General features: G+C 50.6%; 2 protein-coding genes across 2 annotated transcripts in view; one reads left to right on the forward strand and one right to left on the reverse strand.

Moving 5' to 3' along the window:
- Positions 1-474: 474 nt before the first annotated feature.
- Positions 475-16031, forward strand: NOXA1 (NADPH oxidase activator 1). Its single transcript, XM_009283463.2, has 15 exons — positions 475-534; positions 1406-1488; positions 3100-3208; positions 5939-6073; positions 7130-7237; positions 7978-8037; positions 8615-8652; positions 9372-9513; positions 11077-11130; positions 12343-12415; positions 12610-12668; positions 13589-13758; positions 14436-14541; positions 14629-14752; positions 14980-16031. Exons 1-15 carry the CDS (start codon positions 475-477, stop codon positions 15075-15077), a joined length of 1419 nt encoding a protein of 472 aa, XP_009281738.1. The 3' UTR covers positions 15078-16031.
- A 604-nt stretch (positions 16032-16635) lies between these two features.
- Positions 16636-20787, reverse strand: part of ENTPD8 (ectonucleoside triphosphate diphosphohydrolase 8) — a 7055-nt gene continuing 2903 nt past the window's right edge. The window contains exons 4-9 of the mRNA XM_009283446.1: positions 20186-20345; positions 19424-19654; positions 18326-18589; positions 17801-17911; positions 17511-17645; positions 16636-16856 (exon numbers count right to left, since the gene is read on the reverse strand). Of these exons, the coding sequence (XP_009281721.1) occupies positions 16665-16856; positions 17511-17645; positions 17801-17911; positions 18326-18589; positions 19424-19654; positions 20186-20345 (1093 nt within the window). The 3' untranslated portion in view covers positions 16636-16664. The remainder of the gene's footprint in view (positions 16857-17510; positions 17646-17800; positions 17912-18325; positions 18590-19423; positions 19655-20185; positions 20346-20787) is intronic.

Genomic DNA, 20787 nt, shown 5'->3' on the forward strand with positions numbered 1-20787 from the left:
GCTGGAGGGGGCGGCACGACTTTCCCATTTCGGTTTTTGAGGGAATGATGCTGAAACTCACACTAGTTAAAATCCAGCGTTCCTCATCCCGCACGTCCAGCTAATAGCGCGCGTGCGGGTGGTGATGGATGCGGAACAGGGAGCCCTGCGGCCGCCTGCGTCCCCCAACAGTCCTGCATGAGCGGCCGAAAAGAAGCGGCTATGCTGGAAAACTGCTGCCCTTCGGAAAGGGAGAGCAGCTGCCCGCGCTGGTGCAGGCAGGCAAGGCGCCCCGAGGAAAAGCCTTCTCATTACAGCACCTAGCGTGTCTGCACGGCTGGCTGGCTGGCTGTCAGCTGCCCAGCGGGGAGATGCACTTAAGCTGTTTATTAATTAGCTGTAAGAAGAGCTCAGGCTGTGCTGGAGGGGCCGAGGCAGAGCCATGGAGCCCTGGGCAGGGCAATTGCTATAAGGGAGAACAGTGAGCACAGCACAATGGTGCCCGAGAGCCTCTTTTTAGCCCTGATGAGTGAGCATCGACTGGGAAGAATCTCGGTATGCTTCCGCATTGGTCAACCGTTGGTTGTTTATTCTTTCTCTTTGATAGCATGGTAAAGCAGACTGTTAAAGCAAGGTGTGCTGCCGGAGCCGCAGGAGAAGCCAGCCGCCACCTCGCCGAGAGGCGCAGTCGCTCCCTGACCTGCAACATATTTTCACCTCTGCAACACTATCCCTGTCTAGGCAGTACCAGGAAAGTCCAGGGTTTCAGATTTGACTCGTTATCTACCTACCATCTCTTTGCAATGATAAGTGAAGGAGCACACCTCCTAGCTTTCTCAGAAAGACATTAAGACAGTTTTCCCAGCACAGCGTTACTCTGAACCATCAGCCACGAGCTGCTACCAGCTCTGCTAATACTTGCCTGTATTTAGCTGGGAAACTGGACCAGAAATATTGACTTGTAGGTGCAGTGTGAAGCCCTTCAGCTATCTCCCTTGCACCCCTTCACGTACTCATCACAGTTGGCTGCTTCGAACAGCCTTCCCTGTTTGGTCTGGTCCCGCTGCTCCCACTGTCAGGGCAAACTCTGCTCCAGGCAACGCGGTTTTCCAGCATTACGAGATGCTGGATGGCAAACATATCTCATTTGTTATGTTCAGTCCATTTTCCCAAGGAAGGATAAAAACCTGAAGCTTGGCTCGTACAGAGCCAAGACCCGAAAGATGGCTGGGAGCTGTTTCCTGCCCCTCAGCCCAGATCACAGCCCTGTGCCTGTCAGTCCAGGGGAGCTGGTCACGAGCCCAGAGACGGCTTCTGCGCCCAGTGCAAGTGCAGCCTGGCTGTGGCTGGCTGGGTGCATACACCCAGGCATTGACAGGAGAGATCCTAGCTGATCCTTGGGATATGTCTGTGTTTTTCTCCTTAGGCATTTGATAAAACCGTTGCAAAGGACAACTCCCTAGCCGTTGGCTTCTTTCAGAGAGGGTTTGTCCATCTGCAGCTGGAAATGTAAGTGAGGCGCGTGTCCATTTCAGTCTTTGGTTTTCTCCTTTTAGTCATACTTTATTCCTAAACCTAAATGATTCTGTGATACTAAAATTCACTTCTTCCAGCAATCTTAAAGAGTTCATAAGGTCCAGTTTGGCCTTGTAAACCGTGTCACAGGTCAGCAAGTCTTATCTCTGATAAGACTGAGAAGGTACGAGCTGCACAACTCCAGGGCCCCAGGGGTGGCTAATATATGACATTACTGTCCCATCCACACAGAGAAAGAAGCTGCTCCTGTATGAGGGGCTGCAGGAGGTTATGTTGCCATTCAGATTTTCTTTGGGAAAATATAATTGCGCTGCTTGGTGTATCTTCACGTGGTACATGTGACTCTAGCCTTCCTAAAAATGCAGTCTGCCCACAGCATCTGACTCTCTCTCTCTGCTGACAGCGTATTTTGTGGGCCTGATCTCAATCTCACTGATTTAATGTTGGGATTGCTCCACTAGTGTTATGGGATTGATTACTCATTGTTTCCAGGGTTAAATTACAGTGACATCCTGCTCACAGAGGTGGGTGGAGGATTTTACAGGTCCTTTCTTACCTCTGAAGTTCAGTTATTCTCGTTCCTGTTATTTTTCCCATATTTTCCAGACCTTAATTTCCACAAAATGACTATCTTTATTTCTGGGAGGGAGTTAAAGTGAGCAGTTCTGCACTCACAGATGGCCCATCAAGCAGCTACATGCTCTGTGCCTCTGCCAGCAGAGCTGCAGTCAGGGATAGTGGAGCCCCAGCCGGCACGCTGGAGCTGCTCTGCTCTGCTCCCTGCGCTGTGCCACAGCCGGCAGAAGTGGAGCAAGCCTGCCCGGAGCACACACGCTGTGCAGCAGGTCAGGGGCAGCACAGCTGGCAGACCTGCCCCCCACCTGAGGAGGTGACAGCCACCAGCACCCCATGGCTCCTTCCCTCATCAGATGCTGCTCCCACCTACCCACATCCACCTGGGCACCTCCTCTTGGCCATGCTTGCTGGCTCTTGGTCGGGTGACCACTGCACAGCCCTTCCTCGAACTGTCATTTCACCACTTGCAGCCTCAGTGGGAAGTGGAAATCAACTGTTTTGATTTCAGTTGCATAGCTGGTGTAAATCCAAGCTAATTCCCTTATCCTTAGAGTTTCTCTAAATTTCTGCTCACGTTGCTCTGACCATGCACGTACACTCATCATCAGCAGGGGTTTCCCAGTCCTCGCTTCTCCCCTGAGACGTCTGTTGGGACAAAACTGCCAGCAGCAAGCTGGGCGAGGAGCTCACAGCATTTGTTAATCTCTGTTCTTTACATGTTCTCCTCCTTGGAACTGCGACTCTATTTCAGGTATCAAAACCTACTGTTCATCCCAATCAGTAAAACTGCGCAGATAATCCCAGACACACCATGTTCATTTTGTTCTAACTACCAACAAGGAGAGGACAGGGAATTTTCTGTGGTCAGAAGATGACATGTCTCTGGTGCAGCTCTCCTCATCCAGGCTACAGAGAAGAATACATTTGTTTGCTAGCTCGATTTTTGAACTTCTTAATTAGTCTTCAGCTTTTTTAGTCTCAGTTTTTCCTGTCATCTCTGCATTGTAGGTACGAAGAAGCTCTCTCTGACTATCATATGGCTTTCAATCATCTAAGACAAAATCCCTTCATCGATTACAAGCAGCTGGGGCTGAGGCACATACTCTATGCATGGGAGGTAAGAGTCAACCTGTCTCAGCAGTCCTTCCCTTCTGTTGGGGGTTGTTGTGGTTTAACCTCAGCCGGCAAGTGAGCACCACACAGCTGCTCGCTCACTCCCCCCCACCCGGTGGGACGGGGGAGAGAATTGGAAGAGTAAAAGTGAGAAAACTCATGGGTTGAGATAAGAACAGTTTAATAATAATGATGATAAAATAATATACAAAGCAAGTGATGCACAGTACAATTGCCCCCCACCTGCCGACAGATGCCCAGCCAGTCCCCGAGCAGCAGCCCCCCCCGAGCCAGCTTACCCCAGTTTACGTACTGAGCATGACGTCCCATGGTATGGAATGTCCCTTTGGCCAGTTTGGGGCAGCTGTCCTGGCTGTGCCCCCTCCCAGCTTCTTGTGCACCCCCAGCCTTCCCAGTCGGTAGAGCATGGGAAGCTGAAAAGTCCTTGACTAGTGTAAGCACTGCTTAGCAACAACTAAAACATCGGGGTGTTATCAACATTATTCTCATCCTAAATCCAAAACACAGCACTGTACCAGCTACTAGGAAGAAAATTAACTCCATCCCAGCCAGAACCGGGACAGGGGTATTCATCAGGTGTTCAGCAGTAGGCATTAGTAACCCAAGAGCTTCTCAAGACAGTACATACTTTCTGCTTGCACTTTTTTTTTTTAAAGGAACTTAATCATGAAAATCATAAAACAACGTCATCTCTGAAGAGCTTAGCAAATTACACAGTTTGAAAAGTAAAACTGTCCAGAGCAGACGCACAGGAATTTGTATATTGGGGGTTTTTTTAGCTTATCTATGCATGTAATATTTATGCTTACATGCATGTAAGTTTTGTGAACTCCTCAGCTCTAAAACCTTTAATAGGTTGAAGTATAGACAGATGGGAACAAAATTGGTCTATAATGAAGACTCTAAGAAACTTATGTGCATGAAAGCCTGTCTTTCCAACTGTAGCAATTGGTCTTAACATTACCTCTGTGTTTTACCTTACACACTGGGCTGCAAGCTGTGTTTTGCTTCTGTAACACTTCACTTTGCAGCTCCTACACTGTTACCTGGAGTCAACCTGCCACATCCTGTTCAAAAAAGATCTAAGTCTGAATTGATTGTAAATATTTGGAATGTAAAAGGCTCCTAGAAACTGTACTTTACTGCGAGGGTTCATTTTGTCTTCTGTCCTGAGTCCACACACACAGACTGAAAAGCAGATACAGGAAAGAGTATTTAATTCTTTACTTCCACAAGAATGAGGAGTCATTGTGTAACTCAAGTCAAGCGTGACCAGAAACCCGTCCTTCAGTCTCGGTCAATTTTTATGCACCTTATACCTGGCAGGAAGAAGCTATCCTTGGCATCTGTGGTATTACCCAAACCTCATTGTTTTTAACGGTTTCAGTGACACAGCACTGCCTTCTCTGAGCTCACACAAACTTAGAAACAATAGGTTACCCTTTGAAAGGTGCAGGGCTGCAGGAGTGCCCCGAGGCCATCGGGAGGTGGTTGGTACCCTTTCTGGTGTGAACACACAGGCCCTCACTCCACATTGCCAAGACATGCGTGCTCACTGTGCTGGCACTCCGGACTCAGGATCTGCATCCTGATTCAACTGTATCTCGCTCTTACATGTACCTGCAGCTCATTTTTCAAAATACACAAACATAATCCTCCTGCAGAACTGTACCATCAGCTTTCCCCACACATGGCCTCTCACATGCTGCACCTGATCTTCTCAAGGGGAGGAGGTGTGCTGTATGGTTTGAAAATCCAGAAATATTTGCTTCTGAGCTGAGTGAGAACTGCTGCCTTGCCTCTCCAAGAGTGAGCGTCTCTGCAGTTCCTGTGGATGTTCAGAATGGCCATTCCCCTCCACCCCCCTAACAGCAGTCTTCTACTGTCATGGTTAAGGAGCGAAGGAAAAGCATCCTGTTAGCTGCACCAGCTTGCATCCAGATGCCACAAAGCAGTTTACAAGCTGATAACCCTATCATATAAGATAGCAACATACCCGACAGTGAGTCTGTTAGGCCACACTTCTGCCTTGTAGGCCAGCAGCTTTTCCATGCACTGACTGTTGGCCAGTGACAAGAAGAGATCTCCCACTCTTAATTCAGCATATAGATCAAGGCTTCCCACCACCCAGTCTGTAATACTCCCACACTTTGCCACTTCACCACTGAACATACTTACATGCTGCTAAAGAGTAACAAGCTACAGCTGACAATTTGCACTTTCACAGCCCCCTACAATATGAAATAGTTTCAGTTAAGTTATTTTGCAGTGAAAGGGAGTCAGGATTACTCTGCACAGCAAAAAATATTACCTAATTGCATACAGAAAGAAACCCATGCAACTTGCCAAGAAAATCTTTACTGGCCTTTCAGGTGCAGGAAGGACAAGATTAAAACTCGCATGGTACTAGAATCTTCATTTGGCGTTCCCCATGCCTCACCTTACCTTGAGCAGAGCTAGCAGCTCTAGCACACCCAGGAATTGGCCTGGAGGCACAGCTTTTACTTCTTTCCACTCTGATTATGAAGTTTTTTCAGCTGTGCTGCTCAGAACGCCTTTCCTGTGGCCAGTGGGGAGTAGATTGGTGGTGCTGCTGCAGCAGCGGTGGTGCAGCAGTGCCTGGTCCCTGTTTCTTGGCTGAGTTCAGCAAGTCGTGTTGGGTGTCTGCTCAGTCTCAGCCCTCTGAGTTCTGCTCCCTCCTTGCCTGCTCCAGGTGCTGTACAGCACTGCAGCAGCACAGTGCCGGCTGCAGCAGTGGCAGGAGGCCAGAGTCACCCTAGATAAGGCCGTTGTATGGAGACCTGAAGGAAGAACAGCAATCCTGGACCTGGCCCTTGAGCAGGTGCAGGTAAGACCACCTCTATGCGTTCCTAGGTATGTGCATTGGGCTTAAGTTACGAAATACAAGGTAAGAATGTGCTAATTGTTGTATGTTTGGGTTTTCCTGTCTACCCGCCTGCTTGGTGACCTGGTAACAGAGTCTAAGCCATTTGCATGTGATGCTCTACCAAACTACTGCTTCAACTAATCAAGTAACTCCATCACCCCCCCGGTGCTTCACACCACAGAAACACCATAGTCGAGAATTATGGGATAACCTCTCAGGCTGGAGAGTTTACTTTCTAGTCCCTGCTGTTCAGGAGCTTAGTTCTATTCATACGCGTACTGTAAAACAAGTTGCCTTATGCAGTGTTTAAGTGCAGAACCCCTACAAGTGCAGATTTGGAGGGTCTCCCTTTTCATGACGCTGGCTGGCTTTTTTGAGTCCCTTTGGCCTCAGTGACAATTGGTGGCAGCTCAGATATTAACGACAATCACATTTAGAGCTTAAGTAGAGCGTAAAAGTCTTTCCAGGGTTGGTTCTAAATAATAGTTTCTCGTTAGACTCTTTTATGACCAGGAACAACTTGCAGATCTCTGATTTACTCTTCCTGGAGGGTTCATTGTTTTGCTACCTCCGTACTTCCTTATCTTACTTGTATCCCTTCTAAGGGATGATCACGTTTTTTAAATCTGATCATCTCTTCTAGCATCATGTTTGTGCTTTACATGTGTATTATTTATATTTGCTATCAGCATGTTACTCAGTGGTTGAACAGAGGAGAAAAAAACCAGCATTTGATGTCACATTGGAAAAACTGCTTAGAGGTTTGTTTAATAAACCTTACTCCACTGCCCTCCCTTCCCATGCCAACAGGGTTAGTCTTTGACTCAACACTGGGTAGTGGCTGCTGAGCTCTTAGTTTGCATGTCATTTTTCAAGTTCACAGCCATAATTTTTGCCCCAATGTCTTCCTGGAGCTGATCTTGCACACCTTGGGAAGCTATACTTGCTTTTCCCTGCTGTTATATTTCATTTAATATTAATTGATGGCTTTTCCCTTATCTGCTTTCCCTGCCCTAGGACCATCTGTTTTTGGAGCCCATGCAGGTTCCTCTTGGGGAATTTTTCAGACCACGAAAGAAGGAAGTTGAACAGCTGGATTCAAAAGATTTCCTGGGTAAACCCAAGGTAACAGGCATGTGTTCGTTAAGATTAACAGCAAGCAGATTAAAATCCCACCTTCTGACATCTCCAGAGGGCATTACTGTTGGCCGCTCCACTGGTGGAGACCCAAGAGCAGGATTGTCAGGGCTTGCAGCCAGTCAAGGCATCTGGGATACAGAAGCTGAAATTTGTAAGGATTGCCACCTCTTCTATCAAAACTGCACTTTGGTGCTAAAAAACCCTTCCCAATCTTGGTCACTTCAAACTCTGAAAAAGCTGAGCAGGTACTCGGGGAACCCTGTGGTTGTCCTTTTGCTGACAACGACATTTTCAAGAGGAGCGCATTCCTCCAGCGCACTCCTACTCACTGCTGCATTCCCGGTGGGAATTCCAGGCAATTGGGAGACAAATGCTTTGGCACGTCCTTTAACGCAAGTCAGCAGAGAATTTCTCTGATCCCTTCTGTGACCCATGCAGTCAGCAGAAGTGCCACAGGCCAGAGAGCTCTGACACGAATAAAGGGAAGGGAAAGTAATTCATTCATGTACTTTTAAAGAAATGTTGGAAAGACTAAAAACACAGGGACAACAACAGTTGAAGCTCTTCTGGGAATCCAGCTCTGCTTTTTCCACTATGTGCATGGCTCTACTTTATGTCTGACTTTAGGACGTCAGAAGGAAATGGGTCTGAGTAGATAACCTTGCATGAAGTTTGAGAGTCTCTTCATCTAGCCTGGATTCAGTCATTACTTTGTCCTCCGACAGGTGATCTCGTCCATCATTCCCAATGACGAGTACATTGGCTTCGAGCCTCTCAGGCCTCAGGTGAGCGGGACATAGCTGTGAAAGGAGGAATGGAGCTGTCATGGAGCTCCAGGTAGGGCCTCAGATCCTAACACCATCAGGGCAAGAACATATTATTGAAAAAAACAGTGCAATATCAGACTAGATCCACAGGGCCTTTCAAAGCCAGGTGGTGGGCTTCAGCACTGGCTGGAAGGGACTCGGTGATGTGATTCTCCAGCCCTTTGAAGATGCATTTTTGTCTCTTCACCATGTCAAAACAGCTATGCTCAACACGCGTTTGCTCAGCACTTTAGTAAATTTGTCAGCAGAAGCAGGGCTGGCTTGCACTGTAATAGGAGTTTCTTAGAACCAAGGGTAGGGGAAAAGATTTTTGTTACTCGCCTCCTGATGGGATGAAGAGGGAGGGGGAGAAATAGAAGGTACATCCCGGTAAGGTGTGGAGCAGCAGATTTCTATCTGGGTGCTGTGGTGTGACAAATGTGGTCAAAAGTAAAGACAAAATGCCACAGTGTGGTATTCAGAGGGGCAGTAAATAAGGTGGCACTGTTGCTATATGCGGCACTGTTATAAATAGATGATGTTGTTTCCCCCACAGAAACAGGGCTTTTATGAACCCAGTGTTGATGCTCTGCGGTAAGTGTTCAGTTCTACCCTGGTCTAACTCTTCTCTTGCTATTTCAGTTCAGAAGGTCATGTTTTGCTCTCTGTCTTTGTCTGAAGACTCTCTGGGATCCACACCCACTTCTCACCAAGGGTGGAGTGAATGACAAACGTGCAAAGGCTTGTGCGGCTGCAAAGACACTGCCGTTCAGTAGCACCTCTCATGCAAGAATCTCAGGGCAGTGTGCAGGAGTTGATTCAACAGCCTTGGGAGACAGGCATGGATCATGCCATGGCTGGGGAATGGAAGCAGAGAGAGGTTGTGGGACCTGCCCCTGGTCCGTGGCAGAGGATGCTCAGCTCTCCCATCCTAGTTCCCAGGACAAGGCCTCCAAATACTCACTCCCAGCCATGCTGTGTTGAGCCAAAATCAGCCCTGGTTCAAAAAACATGAAAATCATTTGTTTTGGTAATATTGTACCAACAGTACTTCAGGGCTGAGTTTAATAATTGTTTTGATATGGAAGATGTTTATTAGTATAATGAAAACGGGCAGTTGCATTTGGGAAATCCGTGTTTTCCAAGCTCCTTTTGTTCCCAGTTGGACCAAAGAGTAGCAATGGAAATCATAATTTCCCAGCACCTGAAACTTCTGGCACGTGCCAGTTTGGAATGGTGCAGTGTTCTGGGTCAAAGCCATCCAGCACCAGAACTCCAGGGTTAGTAAAAATGCTCTTATTCCTTCTTTCCAGAGGCAGTCAGTCAGGCTACTATCAAGTTTTGTCCCATTATTACCCTGAGAACTCGGAGAAATTGGCAGTGAAAGCCAGCAGTTTGGTCTTTGTGCTGACGAGAGGAGCGGATGGCTGGGCTACAGCCATACACGATGGACAGGTAAGGAAAACGGGTGGGCTTTCCAGCCCAGCCTCACCAGCAGAGACCACAGCCCTGCCTGTGAACAGGAGTTTGCTGCAACCCTCTGAGCACATTCCCTGGGGACCCAGCTGTAGCACTGCAGAGCAGAGGATGAGTTCAGGAGCTCATTTCCACAGACCAGTTGCTAACCATAGATTTCTCTGACACTTGGCTCCCACCAGCTTCTGCCCCTCACCTCTAGCTCCACAAGGGCATCTTTTTGGGCACTTGTGCTCTCCACCATACAGGATCCTACTGTGGAATCGTGTAGGAGAACAGACCTCACCAAGGACCACTATTTAGAGCAGGATTTGTCACCTGAGAGCTCTAATGGAGCTGAGGAAACAGGTCGGTCCTTACCTGGTGTGTAGTGCCTCTGTTAAATTAACTTCAGGAAGGTTTTGGCAGGGTTTCAGCTGTGCAGGCAGGTTTTATAAAGGGCTCTAGAGAAGACCTAAGGAATTAAAGCCCAGCAAATCTGACATCTTTCCACAGACTAGGGAACTATAGTGTAAACAGATTGAATAGAACCAGATAAATTTGACAACATGGAAAATCTTTTGTTGACAGAAGCCATTTCTCACGTGTCTACTTAAGTTCTTTGAAAGAGCCAGTGCGTACCTGGATTAGATTGAGCAAGTGAATGTATTATCTGCCTGTATTTCCCAAAAAAGTAAAAAGATTCTTCACAAGACTACTAAAAAACCTGAGCTGTTTGAGCAAGAGAGGCAGTGCTCTGAGGACTGGTAACAGGTTAAAATACAGAAATAAAGGGTGGACATAAATGAACAGGTTTTTCTTTCTTTCTTTTTTTTAAAGAAAGGATGTCCCCACAGAGAATCTGCTGTGACCTAAGCATTTAGCATATTCCTAAGTGATATAGTAATAGGGGTAGTGATATAGTGCTTCTTAAGATGACCATGTTTCATGACAGACAATCAAACCATTCAGCATAGCCTGAAGCACCTGGAGCTAACAGTGAACAATTACAGAAGTATTTGAATGTGCTGGTTGACTGCTCAGTGAAGTGTCAGATGAAATTCAAAGTCAAAAAAAGTAAAATAATAGACACTGGGGGGGAAAAAAAAGCATAATTACTCACAATGTTCAGTTGAAATTAATGGCTCTGTAGCAGTGATTGTCAGAAGACACAGAAATGCTGCTGGACTCGTATCCCTCAACATCCTTGCTGCTCTCTTCCTAAGCATCCGTTTTAGGAGCAGGGTGTTGGGTTTCGTGGGTGTTTGGTCTCTTACATCGCAGCTACTCAATTAGCACCACTGCTTTCAGCAGAAAAAGATGCAAAAGGACCTTTGGATTTTGTTCCGCAATTTCTGAGCACAAACCACATGGGCTACCATACCCGACCCTGGGCCCTCCATGGGCACATTCATGTTGCAGTAGGGTGAGCAGGCAGTGGTGTTTTGCAAGGGCAGAAGCAGTGCAGAGTGGGGCTAGCAGAAGATGGGGCTGGGTGGGCTGGGGCTGCATCTGCCACAGCAGCAGCTCCTGTCTCACCCTGCTCTGCTTTGTGTCCCGCAGAAGCTGCGCATACCGAGCTCTCTCCTGGAGCCTGCCTCAAAGATGGATAAATGGGTGAGCTGACAACCTTGCAACCAGGGGTGAGGAAGGAACCAAGAAATACATTTGGGACATTTGTTTGTAAGATTATCACAGGGTAGAACGACGGTGTAAGAGAAACATAGTGTTTCAGCTCAGACACCTTGAGTGAAGACCGAGTGCTCTTGAACAACAGAAGCATTAAGAGCAGGAAAAATGCTTATTTTTTTTCTGTACATCAAATCTCTTTACAGCAAAATCTGGGGGCTTGGACACATATCCAAGCCACAGTGGCTTGCATCACAGGCTGGTCTAGGTGGTGTTGTCTCTTACTTGCCGTGGGCTGATGGAGCACACAAAGATGAGCGGCTGCCAGAGCTCTCCTGACCCACTGTAACTTGTTGAGCCACTGGAACACGATGATGAGTTTGAGGGCTCGAGGCATGTATTTGTGCAGCCTGCTCCTGTGATGTCTGCAGCCGCTAGATGTAGCACAGAAGCGGGTGAGAAGTGCTTACATGTTCTAGTTCACCAGCAGAGCGAGAGCAGGTTAATCTCCTGCAGTGGGATAGTAATATCGTAAACAGGCACCGCTTTTTGCTTTGAGGCCATGCGCCTAAGCCCTAAACCCTCACCTTTGACTTAGGAATACTTCATTCATCTCCCATCTCCACCACAGGCATATCCACATATGATCCAAATAAATAATTTTCCATCTCAACCCAATGCGGAAAGGTGCAACTCAGTCCCCTATTTGCTGTGAGAGATTTTTGAAGCACATGGTTGTTCTGATGTTGCTATGATTTCCCACCCCCCCGCTCCGTGTGGGGAGCTCTATATATCTATATATATATCCCTGGCCATAGCACGCGCTTGGGCATTTGCTCCATGGATGTCTCATGGTGAACCAGCCCAAGTTCCCAGGTGAGCTGGCAGATGGTGAGGAGCGCCCTCAGCGCAGCGTGAGCAACCTCCCTCTGCTCCAGCACCAACCCAGCAAGGGGCAGGAGGCCAAGGAAGTGTCCCACCAAACCTCTCATCACCCCTGCTATGCACGAGAGTTGCAGAGGCCATTGAGAGCCTGAGTGCTCTGCCTCATCCAGCCAGTTAATGAACTGGTCTCCCTGGGTTTCTCTCTGGGGTTACACCCAGAAATTTATAACTGGCTGCAGCCTCTGTCGTGCACACCAGCCCTGCCCAGTCTCCGGTGTCTTCTGCTCACTCCTTTCTGATGTTGTTCTGTTGCAGAAGATCAGCAATGGGATTCCCCTCCCTCCTGCCCAGGTGCCTCCCAGCCCGCTCCATGTGAAGCAGAAACCAGGTAGTCCCCCGGGCCAGGGACCTCAGTGGGTGTTATGTGAAGCTGTGCCCAAACCCCCCTGCTTTAGGGGTGCATGGGGAGGCTGGGTGCCCACTGCAGCCGTGGCTGCCTGTGTGCTAGCAGGTTGCAGAAGAGCTGCCGGGGGCCTGTGTAGACTGCAGGCGCTGTTTCTCTGCTCTTGTTTTGTTCTGCAGAATCTTCTGGGGAAGAAAATGCCTCTGCAAATGATGCTGGTGCCCAAATGGACATCAAGGTAAGGTGTTTCACAAGCCGAAGCTGGCACAGCCTCAAGAGATCAAGGCTGTGAAGAGTGCAAGATTACTGGCCAGAACCTCCAAAATTCCTGAGCTCTCCCAAAATCATTGGAAAAAACTCTTCCTCTGCTCATTTTCCCATTCCAAAGAGAGGCTTCCATATGGTCTTTCCTCCACCACTCCCAAGTTTGTGACCATACAATTTTGTGAGGCAGCCCAAGGTTGAGGCTTACCAGGGCAGTGCCCTTTGCAACCTCCGAGGAGCCAAGAGCTCCAGACACAGCAATGTTCTCAGGCACGCACTTTGCAGCCCATTTTGCAAGAAAGCTGTCTTTGAACTACCTGCTGTCCCTTTCCCCCTCCTCTGTGTGGCATTTTCTGTCCCTGTCAGTCTGGGTACCACAATTCATTCATATTTGCGTTCTTCTGGGATGATGTCCTCTGATGCACCTCCACGTCATTACCAACCACTGTGTGTGATGGAGCTGGAATCGCTCCTGTGTCCGCTTGGGGAGAGCACCTCTCTGGCAGTGCCAGCTGCAGATCAGCTCTGCTCCCTTTGTCTTTGCCACCCCTCTTTGTAGGGCTTCTGGAATAATTTTTTGTCAGCTGTACTTCAGACAGAAGGCAGGAGAACATGGGGACTTGGCTGCACCTCTCCAGCTGGCTGGGAGGATTGGGGCCCTGCTTCTATAGGTTTGGGAGGTACCTGTACAGTTGGACCCAGAAACAGGCTTCCTGGGTCATGGGAGGAACATTTGACCCCAGCCTTTGAATTTGTAGTTCCCTCTCTGAAATTCAGATCTGCATTTTGGTGGTGCGCTACCGTTACGTGGTACCACTGAGATGAAGGTGGTACCTCTCTTGATATGAGAGTCCCGAATAACCAGACTGTCCACGGTGCCACATCTCTCAGCAGATCCCACCGACCTGCGGAGAAGCTTCATCCAACACGGACAGACCTGTTGTGCTGAGAGTGTGTTGTGAGTGCACTGTGGTGGTGAGGGCAGGCGAGGTACCGTCTCTGCTGGACCTGCGGGCTCTGCTGAGGGAGCGGTTCGGCCAGCAGGCAGAGCGAGGGAAGCTGAGGTACGCTGCAGTACAGCCGGGCCCTCCGGCACTCTTGGTGCATGAGCGTGCGTGACAGGGCAGCAGCAGCCGTTCCCCCGAGGATACAGACCTGCGTGTTCCCCCGTATCCTGGGAACATTTAATTGGGGTCAAAGCACTCTAGCAGAGGTTCAGCAAAGATGTGAGCACACAACCTTCCTTGCAGGGCTAACCTTACCATGGCTTTTGGTTTTGAGAACAGGCCCAAAGGGTCTTTCCCAGGAAACTGTACCATGGTCAAGAAATGGGGGAACAGAAGGAAAATTCTGTGCAGATGCAGCTGCTGTATATTGGATTTTCTCCCACTCAGCTCAGCCTTTGAGATACACTAGGATCAATGCAGAGTACTTTGGGAGTTGGTCCTGGGATGAGGTCTCCCTGACTGTGACATCCCTGGGGGCACACAGTCAGTGTAGTCAGGAGTGTTTAGGATCTTCCCCTCAAGTAAGTGTGTGAGGAGGTGACAGTGTCACTCCCTGACGGTGCCGTTTCTGCCCACTGAGCACGCAGGGTGGCCCCATGTCATTGTGCAAGGTGACAAGCTCAGAGCTGGCTTACAGAGGGGACTTTGGAGACTGAAGATGTTAGAGGGCTAGGCTTGCCTCAAAGTTTGGCTTTAAGTGAGATGATTTGAGCCGTGTTAATGAACCCTTGCAGCTACAGGCATTCGGATGGCAAAGAACTGGGTGCAGTTTTGGGAGAGGAGGATCTAGGGAAGATGTGGCAGCAGCTGACAGATGGCAGGCTGACGCTTTGCTGCCAGGTACGTGGGCTTTGACAAGCTTCTCTGCTGTGCTGGACTCAAATCTCTGCTTTGCCTTGCAACCTCCATGCTGACTTTCTCCTGTAGGACTCAGACGCCCACTCGGGCAGACCCGTCCTCTACCGGATGCTGGCTCAGCACTCTTACCTTGCACAGGGACCGGGGGACCTGGAGTTCAGCAAGGGAGACGTGCTGGATATTCTCTCTGAAGGTAGCTCTCCAGTTCTGTCTGCAGGCTGTACTGGGGCAGGCTTTTGGAGTCTGCTCCAGGGAGGGACTGGGGAATAGATGGCTTCTCCAGTGCTGTCTCAGGCTCATACTCTCAGGAGGTACAGGCTTGCACTGGGTTTTGCCCAGAGTTAAATTCCAGCCATGAAAACTCTCGCTAACCCCACTCACATGGGCCAGGGCTCATCCTGCTCCTTTATGTTTTCCCAGTGAATGAGGACTGGCTCGAAGGACGCTGCAATGGCAAGACTGGCATCTTCCCCAAATGCTTTGCAACCCAGACCAGTTGTGGTGCTGCCTTCCTATAGCGAACAGGAGCCTTTTCCTACCTGACTGCACTGTCTGCCAGCGGTGGAAGACACCAGTTCCAGCTCATTCGGGCCACAGCCAGCACAGCCAGGAGCTCTGCTGAACCTGGACAGGAGATGTCCCCCACCCACAGATCCCATGGGGTCAGTTCCAGCGGTCCGGCAGCATTTGCTACAGCCTGTTCCCAGACGTGGCACTTTTACCTCTGTGCTTACACTGCCAAAGATGTGCCTGCGCAGGGCAGAGAGAAGGGGGAGGGATCTGGTGTTTGGCTATGGGAAACGTCCATGTGGCAACTCAGATCGCAGGCTCAGACTGCTGGGCGGGAAGAGGTTCCTCTGGATGGAGGTCTTCACCCCCTCTCCCTCGTTGCTCAGGTTCAGGCTGGGAAGGCTGAGCCTCACTCTAATGAAGCCAAGGGTAGCCATCTGCGAGCAGGAGGCAGAGCCCAGTTCCCCAAGCCCTTGGACCACATATCCTTATCTCCACCAGACAGAGAGATGCTGCTCGTTTGGAAGGCTTTTGTAACCAGTTTGCAGTGGGGTATATGGGATAACACCTTGGGTTAGGACCACTATCATCTTCTAGAGCAAATACCCCATGTATCTGCCAGAGCCAAAGGGCTCTGAGCATTTCTCAGCCCAGATGCCCTTGGTTCTTTTCTTAAGCTCTTAAGTCCTGCCTGGACTGCTTCATGCTGTGTGGGCAGGGGTCTTGGAGCACAGAGGAGAGGTAGTTGTGGAAACACCCCTGCTCAGACCAGCCCTGGGCTTTGGCAGAGCCTTGGAGGGGCTGGGGAGAGGGCTGGCTGGGCAGTGCGGCACTGGGCTGGTGGCTGGAGCTGGAAGGACTGAAATGACTGTCCGGTTCTTGCAGCTGAGCTCTGCTGGTCTCTGCTGATCTAAATAAAACACTCTAGTGCCTGGAGCTGGAACCTGCTATGGATTTGGTTTCTGACAAAGCTGGGCTATGTAACTTGAATATAAAATAAACCCTGAGCCAGAGCTGGCAGCTCTTAAATCAACTTCCACTTGTATTTTTCTGCTGAGATATGCCAGTAAATATTTCTAAAGACAGCTGGCAGTGTATTTGGGAAGATATTCTGTCACATCCTACAAAATCTTGCATATCTTGCACAGGGCAAGATACAGATAAGGTCACCCCTCTCCTCAGAGTTTAGGTGGCCACCACTGCTCGCCATCACCAATTGCCTCCCACGGCTGTCAGGAGAGCAGCCCAGCAGGACTGGAAGTGCCAAGGAAACTGTGCTAGGCTGGTTACTGACTTTTGTATTTGAAAAACAAAAGGATTTTATTTCTAGTTCGAATTTACCTGGCTTCATCTAGCCACCAAGTCTCAGTCAGCTTTTGTCAGCCAGATTAAAGGAGTCTTTTCCTCTTGGAGGTACTTAGGGAGCTCAAGACACCGTTGTCAACTTCGACATCTTTACAGAGATGACCCAATGAGACCTCCTGAGCAATGGAGATGGGTCTAATGCCCTCACTCTTCTCCCCCTTCCACCTTCTTTTGCACCACTTCCCTGCCTGGTTTAGTGGGCAGGATGCCTCTAGTCAGAAGGCTGGGAGCTACTTAGTTTTCCAGAAACACTGGAGGAAAACGGCCACCAGGCCTGCCACTATGGCCAGCACAATGAAAGAGACGGCACCTGCCCACAGACTGGGCTGGTGCCCCTTGACATGTTCCAGAGCCTCCGTGGGGATCATGTTGGTGAAGTTCAGCATGAAGCCCAGCGTCCAGCCGATGTCTGTGTTTGCTGCCTGAAGTGAGAGAGCAGAGATCATCCAAAAGTGCCTCTCCCAGGCACTGGTAGCTTTGGTGCAAGGGACTGATGGGCAACTCTCCCATGAGCTGCCCCAGCTGTGATTTCACACAACCTGGCTGTGGTGAACCTGATCTTACCAGCACCAGTTAAACAGAGAGCTTTCCTCTCCCCCCTTCCCAAGGGCTAAAGGGCAGCTGAACATGGATGAGTGCTCTGGTCCAGATGTGCCTCTGGGACCTGCACATGATTTTGGATCTGAGCTTTCCTCCTCCCCCATGATCCTTTAAATTTGGTGATATTCTGGTTCAAATGGGTCATGGGGCCACCATCACCCCTCTGATGTTCATGTCAATTCTGCCCAGCATCAGAGACCAGAGTGGCCACATTCTGCTCTGCACTTCTCTGACCCCCTTAAAATTAGCTTAAGTTCACACCAGAGTAAGTGAGAAACAAGCTGGCATCAGAGGTTTGGGGGCAGGTAAGAGTGAAGCTGTGCTGGGATCACTGGGTAGCAGCCATGAGATGGGGACACATTTCTGGCACGGGGGATTCCAGGGATGCTGCTCCTGAACGTGTCTTCGGGCCAGGGCAAGGATGCGGCTGCAGCTGCAGCTGCCTGCCCGCTCCCCGTGCCCCGCATGGTGTTTACCTGCTGGCTGAAGTGGATGTTGCTCCACGTGTACTCATTGAACTTGTAGCCATCAAGCAGCAGCGTCAGGATGTAAACTGCCATGGAGCAGTACATGTGTAGGTACCCTTTCTCCTGCGGGAAGGTCTCCACCAGCTGTGGGGCCATCAGGGGACACGGTGCAACAGGGAATGAAATGGATGCTCAGAAACCCTCCCTGGCCCAAGGAACAGCAGGGCATGTGCTTCCTGGGCAGAGATTTGGGATGGGACAAGCACAGGGCTCCTTGCTGCCCTTCACAGGGCTCTCACCTCTGCCCAGTTCTTCTTGCAGAAGGTCTGGACCGTGGAGTTGACGTCGCTTAGAGACTGCTGGCTGGTCAGGTTCAGGAAGTGGAAGGTGTAGTAGAACCCAGCGAAGGCCTGGGGGATAAGGGGAGATGGTAAAAACTACATCTCCTTCCTCACCCAAAAAGACCACCCAGGGGCCCCTCTTGCCTGGGGACAAAGTCCCATGTAATTCCAAGGGTTCTGCATCCAGCACCCACTTAATGGTCTACCAGAAAGTCTTGGAGCTGGTGGACAAGCCCTGGGGCTGCTGCTTGCACTCTGAGCTAGCTCAGACTTGCTCCCTGGGACAGGATCTTCCTGCTTCCCTCAGGGAGGGCTGGGACGTTGCAGGAGGCAGAAGCCACCTCCCAGCATAGGAGAAGAGGTTTGCAGATGGGACCAGCTCTATTGTCCCCTCCTTCCCCACCCCCTCCCACAACCAGTGGCAGAGGAGACTCCCACCCTCCGTCCTCCCCCACCACAGCCACGGGGACGGAGGTGCCTTACGAAGAACTGTCCCCTCACGGGCGGCTGATAAACCCCGTTGAACCCGCACGTCCTGTTGGCCCCACAGGTGAAGTTGAAGAGTTTCTGGATGGCGGTGCTGCACGCTGCTGGGTCACCTGTCCCCGTCACCGTGAGGACTTGTGCAGGGCTGGGTGTGCTCGGTGCATGGACACAGGGACTGTCATAGAGATCTGCCGTAGTGATGTTCTCCTGGTATCCCTTGGGGTAGCAGGGGTGTGATATCTGCTGAGGAAGTGGGCTGCCCTGGAGAGAGCAGGAGCCGTTAGCAGGGCTTGGCCTGGGATGCCAGTGAGACCCTACCCCACAGCCCATCCTGTGCTTAGACATTCCCAAAAAGCAGGATCTAGACCCTAGGAGGATTTGAGGAGAAGCAGGATCCATCCTTTGCATGATTAACCTGCCCACGGCTTTTGCCGGTCCTGCTCTCAGCCCCACCTCTGAGCCGTGCTGGGGTGGCGATGCCACGGCCAGCCTGTGCCTCCCCGCGGGTATGGCAGCCTGCTCCTGAGGGCAGCGTGTGCTCTCCGCCTGCACGGAGAGCTTGTTGCTCTTGGCATTCACTCTGTCCCCACTGCATCTGGCAGGCCCTAGACCAGAAAGGACCAAAGATTCATCCCGCCTGCATGCTCCCTGAGCATCGCCATCTCCCACAGCGCTGGGCTATGCGCTCTGTCCGAGGTGAGACCGGAGGACACTGGTTAGTGGTGCAGCAGTGTGCAGGAGAGGATGTTGGGAATCCTCTCTCTGGGCAGAAGTTGAGGAAGGGCGGGTGAATGGGGACAGGGAAGAACCTAAGGACACAGCTGGGCTTGGGAAATAATGAAAAATGCCATTACACCTGGGGAGAAGGGAGCCATGGCAGAGAGCCACCACCACCTTCCACCCAAATGAGAGAATTTTTTGGTTCAGTAGACAAAATCTAAGCCTCTCCCAGGTTTTTGGATTTGTGAAAATTCCCAATTCCTTAACGTTTTTTCCACAGGCATGCCCAAAATTTCTGGAAGACATTTTTCATGGCAATGGGAAATGGTTGAGCAGATCCTGGTGACCAGTGGCTGGGGGGGGCAAAAAAAAAACCTGGCGGAGAGCTGCCAGCAGCCTCTTCAAGGCCTGCGTCTGCCCATATAGCAGAGGGCTGTGGGTGTAGAGTGAGTAGTTGGTGCCGTACAGCCTGAAGAAGACAGAGGTGTTCTTGTCCTCAATGGTCACTCCAGGCTGGAAGGTTATTTGTGTCGAGGCGCCTCCAAGGTCCAGAGCTCCCAGGACTTCGGTTTCCCGTGGATGTTCCCATTTCTCTGCAAAGGAAAACTGGCCCCATAAGATGGCAAGTGTTAGTCTGAACTGCAGGGAGTCACAGTCCCTGTCCCTTCCCTCAAGGTTTTGTGGGCTCAGAAGCCTCTGAGGGACCTTCCACGTCCTGTCTCCCTGTTTAACCCCTTTCTGCCTACGTCCTCCTTGACCCACATAGACCTCCATGTAGCACTGAGGTCTGGCTCCTTGGCTGCTGCACATCAGCTGGGATCCAGAGACTTTGAGGAGGGAAAGAGTAACACGTTCATCTGGGGTCTGGTATTGCTGCATCCCTGTGATACCAAAATCAGCCCACATGTAAGTGGAGAGTACAGGGACAGGCCGAGCTGGGCACAAAGAACCTTGATTCTGTTAATCACATCAGTGGAGTTGAATCTGTAGTTCACAGCCACAGGCTACATTTATTTGGGTGACTAGTGCCCTAAAACTACATTTTTCTCTCCTCTGGGAAAAAAGAAACCTGGGTGTAGCTCAGACAGGGATATATACACTGCTTGCCCTCCCTCTGCCCTATCCCCCAGCCCACACCTTGACGAGCGTCTCCAGCAGGTAGTTGACGGTGATCCAGCTGAAGGAGCCCTCCTCGTTCCCTGTGAGGATCCGAGCTCCGCGGAAGTCCACAGGGTACTCGCCAATGGCCTTGGCAACCTCGGCAAAGACCTGCTCGGCCTTAGTGCTGTTCTGCTCCCTGCCCAGGGAAGGAGATAAATACCGCACGGTGGAGGAGGCAATGGCTGGAGAGCTTTCAGTGCAGGGCTAACAGCAAGAGGCTGCTGTCTTCTGCAAAGGAGCGGGGCTGCTCAGAGGCAGGGCGCATCCCCGTCCATCGCTGTCCTGCCCGTGGGCTGGCTCCTGCAAGCCGCCAAATCCCTCAACTGGTGTGTTGGGAGTCTCCCTAAAAATGCTGCCTGCAGGCTCTGCCTGAGCATGCGGGAAGGTCAATGCAAGTCTGGCAAAGGAGGCTGATCCACCTCTGGGGCTGCTGCCAGGCTGGTGCTGGAGTGGGCTGGGGCGTTTCCCCGTGGGCACGGCAAGCGGCTCTCTTGGACACCCCGGCAGACTGCAGACGTGGATGTTCTGCCCATCACCTTGGCCTGCCCAGGCAGCAGCCCCCTGTGCCCCCAGCCCCC

This window comes from Aptenodytes forsteri, unplaced genomic scaffold (genome assembly GCF_000699145.1).
Source record: "Aptenodytes forsteri isolate BGI_AS27 unplaced genomic scaffold, ASM69914v1 Scaffold534, whole genome shotgun sequence".
Taxonomy (NCBI): Eukaryota; Metazoa; Chordata; class Aves; order Sphenisciformes; family Spheniscidae; genus Aptenodytes; species Aptenodytes forsteri.

What these genes read in the sequence shown, in the direction of transcription:
- NOXA1 (XM_009283463.2), top strand. Translation starts at nt 475, where the DNA reads ATGGTGCCCGAGAGCCTCTTTTTAGCCCTGATGAGTGAGCATCGACTG. An exon ending in CAGCCATACACGATGGACAG is followed by an intron (nt 9,514 to 11,076) that starts GTAAGGAAAACG and finishes TGTGTCCCGCAG; the next exon opens with AAGCTGCGCATACCGAGCTC. An exon ending in CCATGTGAAGCAGAAACCAG is followed by an intron (nt 12,416 to 12,609) that starts GTAGTCCCCCGG and finishes TTTGTTCTGCAG; the next exon opens with AATCTTCTGGGGAAGAAAAT.